This window comes from Artemia sp. Qi Xiang Cuo, chromosome 4 (assembly GCF_049724085.1).
Source record: "Artemia sp. Qi Xiang Cuo chromosome 4, ASM4972408v1, whole genome shotgun sequence".
Classification (NCBI taxonomy): Eukaryota; Metazoa; Arthropoda; class Branchiopoda; order Anostraca; family Artemiidae; genus Artemia; species Artemia sp. Qi Xiang Cuo.
In genome coordinates, this window is record NC_142797.1 from 75,727,071 (window position 1) to 75,743,571 (window position 16,501).

General features: G+C 34.8%; 1 protein-coding gene across 1 annotated transcript in view; it reads right to left on the reverse strand.

The window, feature by feature from the left end:
* Positions 1-459: 459 nt before the first annotated feature.
* Positions 460-16,501, reverse strand: part of LOC148953443 (uncharacterized) — a gene marked incomplete at its 5' end in the record, with an annotated part of 221,137 nt that continues 205,095 nt past the window's right edge. The window contains one exon of the mRNA XM_089087962.1: positions 460-1,082. Coding sequence (XP_088944088.1) covers positions 1,057-1,082 — 26 coding nt within the window. The remainder of the gene's footprint in view (positions 1,083-16,501) is intronic.

Consider the following 16,501-nt stretch of genomic DNA (forward strand, 5'->3'; position numbering starts at 1 on the left):
CGTCAACTAGTATGGCTTGTAGCCCTTGACCCAAGGACTGTGGGAGGGGAGGGTTGTCATCCCCAAAGAAATAGTGACTGAAACTTTCAAATCAGTTTAAAAAAATGGTTATCCAAAAATTTTGATTGGCATAAAATATTGATTGGGATATTTCTAGTATAAAACTACCACATACCCCCATCAATAAGGATATGAAACCCAAAATTAATAGATATTTCAATAAATAATGAAGTCAAACTCAAAATGAACAGAAAATACCACTAATGGAAGTAGGCCCAACGACATCTTTGCATCCTAGAGACCAAATCATCATTTTTGCTTTCTTTTTACCATATTACTCACTACGCTTCCTAAAATTTAACAACACTACTTTTGTTGTTTTTTATACTTTTTTCAAGTTTTGTGGTATGTAACAATGTAATTAACTAGCCTTAAAAATTTTAAATAGAAGACAAAGAAGCATTTTTAATTCAAAACAAATAAATACATGTACTGCTATACGAAAATCAAAAAATACCTGATAAATAAGGAAAAACCTACAATAGACAAAAAAAAAATCAACAATAACAAATGAGCTATAAGAATTTCATTATTGTATCTCAACTTTATCGTAAAACATAGAAATAAATCTTGTCAGCATAAAAACAATGGTCTTTTTTTATGAATCATGGGAAGTAAACAAATCATTCTTAGAAAATCAAAGCTATTTAATTCTTCAAAAAGCTGATAGAAGATGCAAAATTAATAACTGAAACTAAAACTAAAGATATACAAACAGAAATTTCTCTGCCACACAAACAAAAAGACACTGCTAAAAAATTTAACCATCAATTGCTATGTTACTAAATTAAACTTTTTTATAGATCCTGATCATCGGTCTTGGTGGTTATAGAGTCAAATTTTACATAAAATGTTTCTGAAACTCTGAATTTATAGCAATATAAATCTGTATTGTCATATAAGCCGCATCAAACACAGAAAAAAAATGAACAAAACAAAACACTCTATGAAAACATTCCATTATTTTACTTATTCTACTAAATTAATTTGTAAAATTCATTCTTGCTGCAGTAATCCACTATCTGAAAAAAAAGAAAAATTATTAAACGTCGTCTTGGTTGGGCTAAGAAATATACTAAATATGTGGGGAGACAAGATAAATCTTATAAAACATACGTTTATATAAAATATTTATTTGTTCGTTTATTGTACATTCCCGACTGTATGTTCCTGACGTTTATTGTATGTTTTTGACTAATTAAAATTGCATTTTTCCAATCAGAAACGCTACAATTTGTGAACAATACAGTGAAGCAGAGTTCGCTCTCTCGCAATACAAAATCAAAGGCTTGCTTGAAACCGAAGAAGAAGAAATAACTGCTATCTTACATACTCGATATATTTCTCTATTAGGTGCCATGTTAAAAAAAATTCAGTCGATGGGGGAACATTCTCATTGGAAATTGGCCTGAAATTATTGCAGTATATGGTTGGCTATAGATTTCAGTCAGTCAAGAAGGAGATTTGTTTAAGAATCTCTGCCACTTGACAAGGGCTGTCCAATTCAAAGACATAATATCTCAAATTCTCGCATTAACTATAAAATTATTATATAGTGATTTAATTTTTATTTTCATTTTTGAAACAGGAGAAACAAATGGAGATACAGGATTTCATCAGCATTTTTTCTTAAATCTATTCTTTTCTCTTCCTTTGCACTCCGTTTCTGCTGGACTTTAATAACAGATTTTTTAAATATTCCGTGTCATTACTATAATTTTTACTGGCAATTACTGGTGAAATATATTTTACCACTGTAGATGCTAGGTCGTACCTCAGATAATTTTACAGATGACCAATTTCTGACTACACATAAAAATATTTATGTGGAGGTTCAGGAAAGTGTATTTTTGACTGAGAATCAAATTTTTGTGAGGATACTAGCTTTGGGGAGAAGACAGCTGACTTTTAAGACTTATTGATCGATAGTTAGCACAGTCACTTCTCTTTACTTTTTCCAAAAGTGGGACGATTCTGAATTCCACCAAGAACAAGAAAAAAGATCCGTCTTCTAAAAACTTTTCTAATAGTTTGGTAGACATCTACCGATTATTTTGGGCCATTTTTAGCAGCTCCAAAATATTCCCTCAGGGTCATGACTATAGGCGATTATATATAATCAGACATATCGTGGTAATAAACTTTAAGTAAGGATCGACGAGGGCTGATAGTAATCTAAACAATAATTTTCTCTATTAAAATATACAAATCAAGCGAATCTTATCCTTTTAGTAATTAATTTAAAAAAAAACTTTTTCATAAAATAAGTCTTTTAAAGGAAAATAAAGCACTCTATTGAATCAAAAATGAGCAAAAATGAAGTCAAATAATGTTCAAAGCGTAAATCTACCACTGACCACCGTCCATAAAGAAACAGAATCCCAAAACAAACAGAAATTGCTACAAATAACCGAGCTGAGCCAAAAACAAGCAAAAAATAACTTGAATAGGGCTGCCAACCCCCAGGCCTTCTCAAGACTAGAACATAATTTGAACTTTACCGAACAAAAGAAAATGAATGTGAATTGACAGTTTAACACACCTATACTGATATTTATTCCTTAAATTCTTATTAATTTTTGATTTGTATAAATATAAAATATATTGTGTTTTAAGTAAAGTGCAAATTATGTACTGGTCTTGAGAAGGCATTGTGGTTGTCAGCCCTGTTCATGTTAATTTCTGTTTGTTTTGAAATTGACTCGGTTATTTATTGTAATTTCTGTTCGTTTTGGGTTTCATATATTTAATGATGGTGACTTATTGTAGTTTTGCGTTTTGAAGATAACTTGACCTTATTTCTTTTCATTTTTGGTTTAATGGAGTTCTTTACTTTGCTTTGAAAAACTTTTTTTGTGGGAAAGATTTTGGAAGTAATTTTTTTTAGTCTTATATTGACATAGTCTTTTTCATTGAAAACGAAAATAATATCTTATATCTTTTTGTTTTTTTCTATAAGAATCCATATTATTGCTTGCTATTATTACCATGTGGAATTTTTTTTTGACAATTTTTAACAGCATATATCCTTTTGAAGATATGGACACAAATAGTAATTTTTAATTAAGTTTTATACCTCCTCAAGTTGATCTGAAAAAATAAACTTAATATCATTCCCAAGAAAATTTATCCGATGTTTTTTGACAACCTGATACGCTCTTCTAATTTAATGAAATTGTAAGAGCAATAGAGCAGAAATTGAAGTGCAGAAGAGCAGAATTGTAAGAACAGGAGACAAGGTAACATTAGCAACCCTGAAAGTTTTAACTTAATTCCCTCAGTCGTTCTTGGGATATTGCAGAGATGTCTTATTTACAACCAGCATACACACAGTGCATTTTGACTTACTTTTAAAGCAAAATTTAGTTTTACGGCATAATGGGCAACTTGCATAACTGTGAAGGGTGGAAATACCCAATATCCCTGTAGACACGGTTATTGAGCTGATAAACTATGCAGAACAAATGGTTATCTCAAAATTTTGATTGAATTTCTTTGAAAAATAATTGGCTTAGGAGTGGGCTGCTTGCCCTCCAATCACTTTCGACTCTTAAAAGACACTATATTTTTTAATTTCCAATTGAATTAGCTCCTTTAAAAGTTTCAATGATATTACTATCTATAATACAGCGACGATACTTATGATGTTGCTTATATTCCCTTTTGAAAACCTTCATGCATATAGCTTTTTGTTTAATTCAAATTCCCCCTACACATTCCTTAAAAATTTCACCTTAATACCCTTAGCTTCATTACTTGTAGTAACCGTAATGAAGTAATAGTATTGTAGTAATAGTATTTGTAGTAATAGTTTCTTGTAGTAATACTTTACTTGTAGTAAAATACATTACTTGTAGTAATAGTATTATTAGTATACACATAGTGCCTTCTGGCTAGTTCAAAATGCACCGCAACTTACCCAGAAAGGTCTAACTTAATAATGTAAAGCATTCTTGAATTACTGTTACTCATAGTTCGTTTTGATTTAGTTCAACATCCGTCTAAATATTCCTTGAAAGCTTCATCTTAATACCCTTAGCTTGCGTGGTAGCAACAGTTGTAGCAGTAGCATTAGTAGCACTATGCACATATTAACTTTGGTTTTCTTCAACACCTCATTCAACACACGACGAAAGTTTTCAGTTAATATTATAAACCGTTCCTGAAGCATTGCTGATATGTCCTATTGACAACCTGTATGGGCAAAGTTTGTTACGATTTAGTTCAATACAGTTTCAATATTCCCGAATTTTTTCACCTTGCCGAATTTTTTTAATGCACTTAGCGTTAGTAGCAGTAGTTGTAGTACCAGTTGTAATAGTAGTGACGGTAGAAGTAGTAGCAGCAGAAATAACAGTAGCATTAGCAGTATCTTGAGTAGCAGTAAAAGTAGTATTGATAGTGGCAGTAGTAGTAGCATGAAAGACCACAATCATTTTTTGCCTGAAAAGACTGACTATTATCTCTTAAGTTTAAAATGGACTCATCCCCTTAACCTTCTAGGGTCGAGTCCCTCTGAATGTTGATAGTAAAGATCTCGAATCCCATCCCAGGCTCACCCAAGCCAACCACATTTTCAATGCCACGAAATTTCTCCAATTCCCAATTTGGTCATTCCTTTTCTACATTCTGATTATCTGTAATTTTTGCTAAGAGGGCAAAGACATCCTCCTTTCTCTTAAAATCCCCTACCATCTCAAAGTTGTAAGGGGATAAAATATCTACCTATAATAGTACACTCCGCCAGCCTAGACTGAATATTTTAATTATGTTTTTTTTGTTTTCTTTTTTTCTTGCTTTTGCTTACTTTTGTGTAGTAGAAACAAAAAGTCATCTTCGAATAGAAATTTAACACGACTGAATGTCTTTTTAGTATGAATTCTCAATTTATAATCTTTTTAGTAATTCTTTTCTCTCCTTTAGTTCTTCTAAGTTTTTCAGTTAAACCAAAAAAAGTATCTTCAAATGGGAATGAGATTTGAACATCTAGTTCCTCTTACGAAAACATTAATATAGACATAATGTACAAATTGAACCATCGTTTTGAATCTGTTTTTTCTCTTTTAGTTTTCTTTATTTTTGCCGGTGAAATCAATAAGTTGTCATTCCTGAAATATTCTAAATCTCTTGAATCTTAGTACTATGTGTCAATATCGTCACCTTTTCTTGGCAAAACCAGGCTTGAATCCCATCATTTTCAAACAGTTCGTGTTAACGAATTTTAGGTGAAGAGCAAATTGGCCGAATAATAACCAAAAATCTAAAAACAAGGAGTTTAGATACTAATAGATATATCAAAAGAATTAGCGTTTTATAATGACTCCAGCTAAATAAAGCTTATTCAGATAATGCAACCAATCAGAAGGTATGAGCCTCAGAAATTCTGCGTGACTTTTGAAAAGGGGCAAACCCCCTCCAATAAGTAAAGGAATATTATTGAAACCTTACCATGAGGCTTATAAAATCAGAAAACCCTACCGTGAAGGTTTCAAATATTACGGATGCGATTTTTTTGGGGGGAGGGAGGGGGCTATTTTGCTTAAGATTAAGTGTGTCAGGGAACCTTACTTTAGAGGTATCAAGGGTCAATATACAAAAAAGTGGAATTTAGTAGTTTTATGCCAATTATTTTCCTAGGGGTAATATTATAGAGCCAATGGTCCTAAAAGATCAGAAGACGGATCAGTTTAACCAAAATCCATAGTTATTGTGTCCTTTTTAATTGACCCAAAACCTTTACTTAAAAAAAAAACTTCTTATTGTTCTAAGTAAACCACCCTTATATTTCAGTAGCCGTTCTTAAAGAATTGGGACAAAATTCAAACTAAAGCAAGAGAAGCGAGGTTTAGAAGAGGGACAATCCCCTTCATATACGTAATAATTTCTGTTAGTTTTAAGTTTTACTGTTGCTCCTAACTTTAAGTTGCAAAAAGTTGTTTTTTATTAAATTTCTGACCGTTTTTTAAATAATACAAGAAATTCTAGCCCCACCTCCACAGAGAAATCCAATTCCCAACAAAAACATCCTCTAGGCAACGCGTTCCCAGTGAATATTTACCCTCGACGGTTACCCCTAACAACTCCAGTCGTAAAATTGAGACAGAAAAGTGAAAGTAAGATATATGCAAAGAATTTTGTATAGGAATTCTGGCAAATTCCCAAAGTGTACAATTTTCCCTGACAAATGTATCCCCTGGAACTTTCCTCGCCACGGTAAATTCCCCAGTGGAAAAAACCCATCAGATAATTCGTCCCCAAACCCAACCAAAAATGCATGCATATCTCCCAATAACAAATGCTAAAGCTAATAAAAAAAGCTATGCTAAAGCAATGGGCACATTTTATAACTTAAAGACCTTTCTCCTTAGGCTGTGGGGAGGGGTTCGTGTTATATCCAAAGGCATAGCTATTAAGCTTTTCAACTATGATGAACAAAATGGATATATCTAAATTTTGATCGGACAATTCTGGGGAACAGGGGGTGGGAAAGGGGCCTAGTTGCCCTCTAGTCTTTTTGGTCACTTAAAAAAGGAACTAGAATTTTTAATTTCCGTTTGAATGAGCCCTTTCAGAATTTTCTAAGACCAATGGGTCGATAAGATCACACCAGGAAAAAATAAAATAAATAAATACACATCTGTGATCTTTCTTCTGGCAAAATTTCGTATTGTTGAAGATAGAATCTTGAAACCTCTATAGTAAGGTTCTCTGATACGCTGAATCTGATGTTGGGTTTTCATTAAGATTCTTTGACTTTTAAGGATTGTTTCCCCTTTTTTTGAAAATCTGGCTAATTTTCTCATGCTCGTTGCCTTTGATGGGTAAAACTAAACTAAATGAAACTTATATATTTGAAATCAGATTCTTTTGATATGCCTATTGGTATCAAAATTCCGTTTGTTAGAATTTCAATTACTATTGAGCCAGGTCGCTCCTTACTTACAGTTCGTTACCACTAACTGTTTGACCTTTCTCCCCCTTTCTCCCCCGAAGCAATCTGATCAAAATTTAAAGATAATCAAATGTTCAGCGTAGTTGTACGTTTAATACCTATGATTCTGAGGATGACATAGCCCCACAGTTCCTGGGAAAAGGGCTGTAAATTATGAAATATGCTCATTATTAACATAAATCGTTACGTTATTGGGATGAATGTAGATTTTTTTCAAAGAGAGGAATTTTCTACAGATGGTGGAGGTACTTTCCACGGGGAAAACTTTCGAAAGGGAGGAAAGTTTCTAGGGGTTAACTTTCCAGGGGAAACCTTACACAGAGGGAATATACCAGAGTTCCAGTACAAAATTTCCTTTAATTGTCTTACTTTCTCTTTGGTGACTCAATTGCACATATTGAGATGTTCTAGGAGAATTTACCAGAGGAAAATTTCAGCGGGTTTCAAATTTTCTGGGTGATTTTTTCGATAGAGAGGAAGATTTTCACGGGAGAAATTCTCTAAGTGTGAATGTTCCGCGGGAAAAACTTTCTATTAGGGGTAAGGGTGATTTCTAATAAATATACAATATACATAAGAGAAACATTATAATTTGAAACAAACACGAATGATGCCGTATTAGGGAGGAAGGCTTCCCCTTTCTCAATGTATACTCTTCAAGCTGCAATCTTAAAGTTCTTTAAAAAAAATTTCGTTCATATTTAATGGCCCTTGTTTTTTAGCAGAATATCAGTAGTATGGCGTATCTACGGCCAGCTGGTACTCCTGAGGCTCTAAAGATCTTCAATTGCATATACCCTAAACCTCATTTACATATACCCTAAACCTCATTTGCAAATACCCTAAATCTCATTTTCATACTCCAGCCGGCACTTCACATACATATTACAGCCGATACTTATTGCTTATACTCAAACAGGCACAAAATTTGCATACAACTTATACCTCATTTATATATTTCGGTCAGGATATGATTAACATATGTTCAACCTTCACTGAATAAGAGGAATGACCAGTTAAGTAGACCGGTTTATTTGAATTCAAATAGTCTAGTAGAATCAAAGTAATCAGAGTAATGACCACTTTAGTAAACCGGTTTATTCAAAAGGACTAGTAGAATCAGCGTAATCAGAGGAATAACCAAATAAGTAAAAGAGTTTATTCTAATTCAAATTTACTTGTAGAATAAGCATCGTATTAATTGGATTTAATAGGTATCATTTTTAAAATTCAAATGCTCTAATAACATTTATGTTATAGTATTGAACTTTGCTTGACCGCATATATTAACATAGGCATAGTGTAACCACTTGTATCAGCATAACCATGGGAATGACCGCTTATATCAATGTAGCTATATCCAGACCGGTTCTATTGACGAAGGCATTATGATGACAAAAAAAAATAGAAAAAAATAAAAATATAAAAATAAATAAATACAAGTTTAAAAAAATAAAACAACGGAATAAAAAAACAAATTTAAAAATTAAAAAAAAACGAAAAATAAACGTAAAATTTAAAAATTAAAAAAAGAACGAAAAATGAAAACAAATTAAAAAAATATACATAACGAAAATTAGAAACAAATTTAAAATAAAAAATATAACAGAAAATAAAAAATAAAAAATGAAAAAAATAATTAAACAAATTACCAAAAAAAAATTTAAAATTTAAATATCTTGAAATAACAGAGAAATAAGCACAATACCAGCTATTTTTTCTTAATATTTGTATGCTTGAAATATATTGCGGGGAATCAAATAGTCTCATGAAAATATTTTGCTGCTTTGAAGTTAGATGGAAAAGAAAAAAATGCCTTTTTCAAATTATCATTTACTTTCTTCAAAAATGTTTAGAGCTCAAAATGAGATGACGATATATGCAATGGTGCTATTCAATAGGTATTGTTTCTTGAAATAAGATGGAAACAAGCAAACGCATTATTCAAAATAACACTTGAAATAAGGTGACGAAATGTGCCATGGTGTAACTCAAAATGTAATGTTTCTTTAAATAAGATGCAAATAAGGAAATTAATTATTCAAAATGTAAAAATATTTTCATCAAAATTTTCTTGAAATAAATATGCAATGGTGTTGCTCAAAAGGAATTGTTCCTGAAATAAGACGGAAATATAAAAATGCTTTATTCAAAATACCAAATACTATCATGAAACTATTGCGATTTGCGAAATAATTTGAGGAAGTATGTGACTGCTGCTTAAAATAAGATGAGAAAATTTACGATGATGTTGCTTAAAATGTATTGTTTCTTGTAATAGGATGGAGATAAGGAAATGCCCTATCCAAAATGTCAGGTATTTTTCATCAAAGTGTTTCGATGCTTAAAATAATATTAGAAAATATGCGGTAACGCCGCTAAAATTGTATTGTTTCTTGAAATAAGATGCAAATAAGCAAATATATTATTAAAAATACCAAATATTTTCTTCAAAATGTTTTAATGCTTGAAATAAGATGAGGGAAAATATTGGGCGGTGCTTCTCAAATGTATTGTTTCTTGAAATAATATTGAAATGAGCAAAAATATTATTCAAAATATCTAATATTTAATATCAAGAACATAGACAATGAAATTAGATTTGAAACGATTTGACCACTAAAAGTACCAACAAAAGAGACAATGAAATGAGTATTTTAATGAATTTGACCAGATTAAGTACCAAAACTATTTAAAATGAAATAGAGTTGAAACAGTTTTATCGGTAAAATTTCCAAGAAGAACAAAAATGAAAGGGGATTTGAATCAGTTTGATCAGTATAACTGTCAAAGACCATGAAAATAAAACATTATTTTCATTGGTTTTATGTGTAAAAGTATCAAGAACAGAGACAATAAAATGAGATTTGTATCGACTTTACCACTAAAAGGACTAACAACAGAGACAATGAAATGATTAATTGAATCCTTTCAACCAGTTAAAGTGCCAAGAACACTGAAAATGAAATTGTAGTTTAAGCAGTTTGATAAATGAAAGTAGCATGAAGAATAAAAATGAAAGGGAATATCAATCAGTTTGATCAGTAAATGTACCAAGAACTGGGGAAAAGGAAAGGAGGTTTTAATTGATTTTTATCTTTAATAGTACCAAGAACAGTGAAAATGAAATAGAATTTTGATCGATTATTATATGTGAAAGTGCCAAAACCCATGAAAATGTAAGTAGATTTTAATCAATTTGATCTGCAAAAGTACCAAGAACAATAAAAATGAAACGGGGTAAATTGGTTTTATCGGTAAACGCACCAAGAATCCTGGAAATAAAAGGGAATTTTAGTTGATTTGATCAATAAGGTACGAAAAACTTAAAAAAAAAGAATTTCTAAATAGTTTGATCTGTAACATTATCAAGAATAGAGAAAATGAAACGAGTACTTTAATCAATTTGACAAGAAAAAGGAACAAGAATTTGAAAATGAAAGGATTTTTAATCGATTTTGATCTAACAAAGTACCAAGAACAGTGAAAACTAAATGGGATTTGGATCGGTTTTATACATTAGACTGCCAAGAACCATTACTTAAAAAAGGTACCTGCAGCCAACCAGGCTTGTTTGGGTTCAGAAAGCACCCTTACTGAATCCCAAACGAACGCAGATTAAAAATCAGTTAACATATCAGTTAACTGCTCTACGTTTCAGGCTGGTACTCGGTGCAGTGGTAAGTTGGCTGCAGATACCTGGAGCAGGTCTAAGCCAGCTGCAGGTACCCAGGGCAGCTAAATATCTGCTGCAGGTATATGGGTCAACAATCAAAATAACCCTTTAATTTTCTTTCTTCGTGCTACTTTTAAGTATCAACCTGCTTCAATACCATTTCATTTTCATTGTTTTTGGTTCTTTAACTGATCAAATTGATTCAAATACTCAAACCATTGTCTATGTTGTTGGTACTTTCAGCGTCTAAATCGATTGAATGCTCATCTTATTGTTTCTCTTCTTGACACTTTTAATGGTCAAACTATTCAGGTTCTATTTGATGTTTACTGTTTTTGGCACTTTTCCAGATGAAGTCAATTAAAATATTTTTTTATTTTTATGGTTTATGGCACTTTTGTATTTAAAACCGATTCAAATCCCGTTTCATTTTAGCTATTCTTGGTACTTTTACAAATTAAAATCAATTAAAACGTCTTTTATTTCGACAGTTCTTGGTATTTCTACTAGTCAAATTTATTCAAATACTCATATCAATGTCTCTGTTGTTGATACCTTTAATTATCCAAATTGGTTTAAATCTCATTTCATTGTCTCTGTTCTTTATACTCTTACAGATCAAACTAATTAAAATACCCTCTTTCATTTTCATGGATCTTGGTACTACTAGTGGTCAAGTTGATTCAAATCACCCTTTCATTTTCATACTATTTGGTACTTTTAATGATCAATCTGTTTCAATCCAATTTCATTTTTCTTTATTCTTGATAGTTTATCTGATCAAATTGATTCAAATACTTATTTCATTGTCTCTGTTATTAGAACATTTAGTGTTCAAATCGATTAATATCACATTTTATTGTTTCTGTTCTTGATACTTTTTATATAACTGATCAAATTGATTCAAATACTTATTTCATTGTCTCTGTTGTTTGTATTTTAGTGTTTCAATCGATTCCAATCTCATTTCATGGTTTTTGTTCCTGATACTTTTACTAGTCAAACCTATTCAAGTCCCGTTTCATTTTCACTGTCCCTGGCTCTTTTCAGATTAAAATAATTAAAATCCCCTTTCATGTTCATAGTTCTTGCCACTTATCAAAACATGTTCATAGTTCTTGCCTCTATATCAAACTGGTTCAAATCCAGTTTCATTTTTAATTGTTCTTGGTATTTCTACAGATCAAAATCGATTAAAACACTTTTCATTTTCAAAGTTCTCGTTACTTTTACTAATAAAATTGATTCAATCACTCATATCATTGTCTCTGCTGTTGATATTTTTAATTGGTCAAATAGGTTCAAATCTCATCTCATTGTCTCTGTTCCATATGGTTTTACATATCAAACTGATTAAAAATCCCTTTTATTTTCATGGTTCTTGGTACTTTTACTGATCAAATCGATTAAAATCAACTTTTTATTTTCATTCTGTTTGCTAGTTTTAATGATCAAACCGTTTTAATCCAATAAATTTATCATTCTTGATACTTTAACTGCAAAAACTGATTAAATTACTCAGTTTTATTGTCTCTGCGGATGTAATTTTAGTGGTCAAGTGGATTAAAATCTCATTTCTTTTTCTCTGTTCTTCATATGGAGGTAATGATGCTCGTCCGGAGTTAGTTCCCATGCAAATTGGCGCATGAAGAACGACCTCCACGTGCCTCTTGATACCTGGCTAGCCACCAGAGAACCAAATGCATCTAGGGACGGTTGGGTTGGCAGCCCTCCTCCTGAAACTTCTATTGCTACGAATGGAACCAGAAATTCAGCCTCGGATATATCATCTCAAACCCCGTATCGACCTTGGACCGCCCAAGGAAAATCCCGTCTGAACATCGTTGACCAAGGTAGCACCAATGTGGCCACCTGGAACGTCCTGACGCTGAACCAACCCGGTTCGAAGCTTCTTTTAGCAAAAGAACTAAAAAAATATAAAGTCACAATAGCTGGACTCACCGAAACGCACCTCCCTGGACATGGTGAAGAGGACATAGGTGAAGGACGCTCATTGCTGTGGTCTGGCGGTAGCCAAAAAAGAGGAGGCGTTGGCCTAGTACTGAACAGTGCTGCACGTAGGGCCCTCCTGTCATTCAAACCAGTATCGCCTAGACTCCTGACCGCAAGACTGGATGGGAAGCACGGAAAAATAACTGTAATCACGTAATATGCCCCCACAAACAACACTGATGAAGAAGACAAAGACGATTTCAATAACCTGCTTAGTTCTGAACTATCTTCTGTACCTCCCCATGACTACCTCCTCCTCCTAGGAGACTTGAATGCAAGTGTTTCAAACGAATCAGGCCTGTGGGATCTCGCTGTTGGACCTGTTACAGTGGATAGCCTAAACGATAATGGAGAGAGGCTGCTGAATTGTTGTCTGGCCCACAATCTAACGATTGCGAACACATGGTTCCAGAGACCAAATACAGCCAAGTACACCTGGTATAGCAATGATGGATCAACAAAGAAGATGCTCGACTACATCATCTTACGTCAACGATGGCTGTCGTCTGTCCAGAATTGCCACACCTACCGTGGCGCCGAGCTCGGGAACACCGACCACTGGCTGGTAGCAGCCAAAATTAAGCTCCGCCTCAAAGCTATGAAGAACAGCCAGTCTTCTCGGAAAATTGATGCCGGTCGCATCCAACAGGACCCCGCTCTGGCTGAGCGGTACCATGTGGTGATATCCAACAGATTTGAGGTCCTTGGCCAATGCGATGATAGTGAAGTTGCATGGAATTCCTTCAAAGAGAACACTCTTGCGGCAGCAACTGACGTTGTTGGAATGAGGCAACGGAAGAAAAAGGACTTGATCAGTAATCACTCCCTTGCCATCATAGAGCTAAGGCGAGAAGCGCGTCTTGGCGGGGACATGGCTACATACAGACTGCTAAACAAAGAGTGCAATTCCATGTTGCATAAAGACCGCAAGGCTTTTATTGACAGCAAGGCATCCGAACTGCAAGAGGCCGCCAAGAAAAAGGACAGTGGAGCCACCTACAAGATTCTTCGTGAGCTGTCAGGTTAGCACACTCAAACTACGCCATACCACTCAAACTAGCGCTACGATGCGCTAGCGCATCGAAGCGCTAGCGGTGAGAATATCTACGACCAATCACAATGCCTCCGCCAGTGGGAGGACCACTTTGAGAAACTGTTCAACTCAGATCCACCAGACCAGACGGACCATGAGCTAGCAGCTGCTGCGGCTACTACCCTACCTGCTCCTGATGGTCCTGAATTTACAGCGGAGGAGATAAAAGCTGCCACCTGCAAGCTAAAGAATAACAAAGCGCCAGGAATATGTGGCCTAACATCGGAATTCCTTAAAAATGGGGGCCCAGCCATGATTCTCTGGCTACAAATGCTGTTTAACCTTGTGTGGCACTCTGAGAAAAATCCCCTCAGACTGGAAGAAGGGTCTACTTGTGCCAATCTACAAGAGGCAGGGGAGCAAAGCAGTATGTATCAATTATCGTGGCATAACTTTACTCTCAGTTCCTGGAAAGCTCTTCGCTATGCTGCTTCTCAAACGGGCAGCAAGATACCTCCATGCCCTGTGTCGCCCCCAGCAAGCTGGCTTCATGCCAGGCAGGTCCACCACCGAGCAAATCCATACGATTAGACAGCTAGTAGAGAAAACTCTTGAATATAAGAGGAAGGCGTACATTGCCTTTGTAGATTTGCGATCTGCCTTCGACACTGTCAATAGGCAGTCACTATGGCTAATCCTCCAGTCTGCTGGCGTACCCACGAAAATCGTCCGTCTCCTCAAAGAGCTGTATAATAACACTGAAAGTGCGGTGATCGTAAATGGACGGCCTTCTGGATATTTCAAAATTAAAAATGGTGTCCGGCAAGGATGTGCCGCTGCACCTGAGCTCTTTAACTGTGTAATAGACCACATCCTGAATAAAACACAGCATGTGCAGCCGTTTGGCATAGACTTTGCTGGAAGAGTTCTTTCAGACGTTGACTTTGCCGACGACGTGGCGCGAATATGCAAAAACATTAGTGACCTCAAAACTACACTGGAAACACTGGCCTCTGCCGCTGATAAATTCGGTCTGAAAATAAATTGGTTGAAGACCAAGATAATGCCCGTTGAGAAAAAGCCGTCCAACCCCCTTTCATCTGTGGAAATTTGTGGCCAGACTGTAGAGGTAGTCAAGCAGTTTACCTACCTTGGTTCAATTGTCTGCTCAAACGGAAGCCTAGATGCCGAAATTTCAGCAAGAGCGGAAAAAGCAAACACTGTCTTCGGTCGCCTTCTAGAAACAGTCTTCCATAAACCCCATATCAGTCGTCTCACCAAAGCACGAATATATTCTGCTTCGGTTGCCAGCTTTATGCTCTATTCTGCTGAGACTTGGTCGCTGACTCAGACACAGACGGTAAAGGTAGATGCCATCCAGACGAAACACCTCCGAAAAATCGGACGCTCCCGATGGCCCGACAGGGTACGAAATTCGGAAATCCTCAGGTCCTTCAAACTCCCACCCCTGTCTGAGCAGCTTGAATCTCGCTCGCTGCGTTGGTATGGTCATCTGCTCCGTCTGCCTGCCCAAACACCCGCCTGACTCATCTTCGATTTCAACCCAGCTGCAAACGGCTGGAGGCGTCCTAGGGGAAGACCGAGCACCAGATGGGCGGACGTCATCCGTGATCGGCTCCCCTCCAGAAACATCAACCCGGCTGAAGTGACAACCCTCGCCCTGAACCGACCACTCTGGAGAAGACTGACGGCGCTGACGACTGGTTCCCTCTACGCTGGCGACGCTGCCGAGCAAGAGCTTTAAGTAAGTAAGTAAGTCATATTTTTACAGATCAAACTGATTAAAACCCCCTCTTATTTTCATGTTTATTGGTATTTTTACTGGTTAAATCAATTCAAATCACTATTTTATTTTCAATATTATTGCTACTTTTAATGATGAATCTATTTCGGCCCCACTTCATTTTCAATGTTCTTGTTACTTTAATTAATCAAATTGATTCAAATACTCATTTCATTGTCCTTGTTATTGGTACTTTTAGTGGTCAAATCGATTCAAATTGCATTTCATTGTCTTTGCAGAATCAATTTTCTGGCCCTATTATTGGGCCTAGGAGGAAAAAAAATCTTTATAACAAGTGAAGAAACAGTGGGACAACATGCTGTATTTATCTCCCTCTGAGGTCTGAGGCGTTTCTGTTCTAAAACAGCTATTTTTAATTGTTTTTTTAATAATTTACATGCATTAAAACCAGTTTCTTCGAGCCCTGCATACCTATTTAGATAAATATATTTGAGAAGATTATCCTATCAAAGCCATCATATGGTTTTTATTCACCATTAAGCAATAGAAATTAAATATAGTGAGATTATATCGCTCTTCTTTTTTGCAACCATCACTGGAAATCGCTGGAGTGAAAAACATTTTAATAAAAGAAAGATCAGAAAAGATTTTGCCTACCACTTGCACGTGTTTTAATTATGCTTTTTGTATCTACTTTAAATCACAATGCTGTTTTTCTGTGTTTCCTGTGCTTTTTAGTAAACCTAAAGAAGCATTAACGAAATTTTCTTTGATCAGACTTAGTAAAAATTTTATGAATACGAGTAACATACAGAATGTGGTGAAATAAATTGAAAAATGACACAAGATGCTGCCAGTTGCAACGCAGTTTCAAGATTACTATGAATGCATGTGGAGTAACGATTCTTTGAGATATGAGGTTTATGAAGATCCAGAATTGATTAGTGTGAAAAAGAGGTGTACTGATTGAAAGGCAAAAATATTTGATACTTTGTTTTGTAC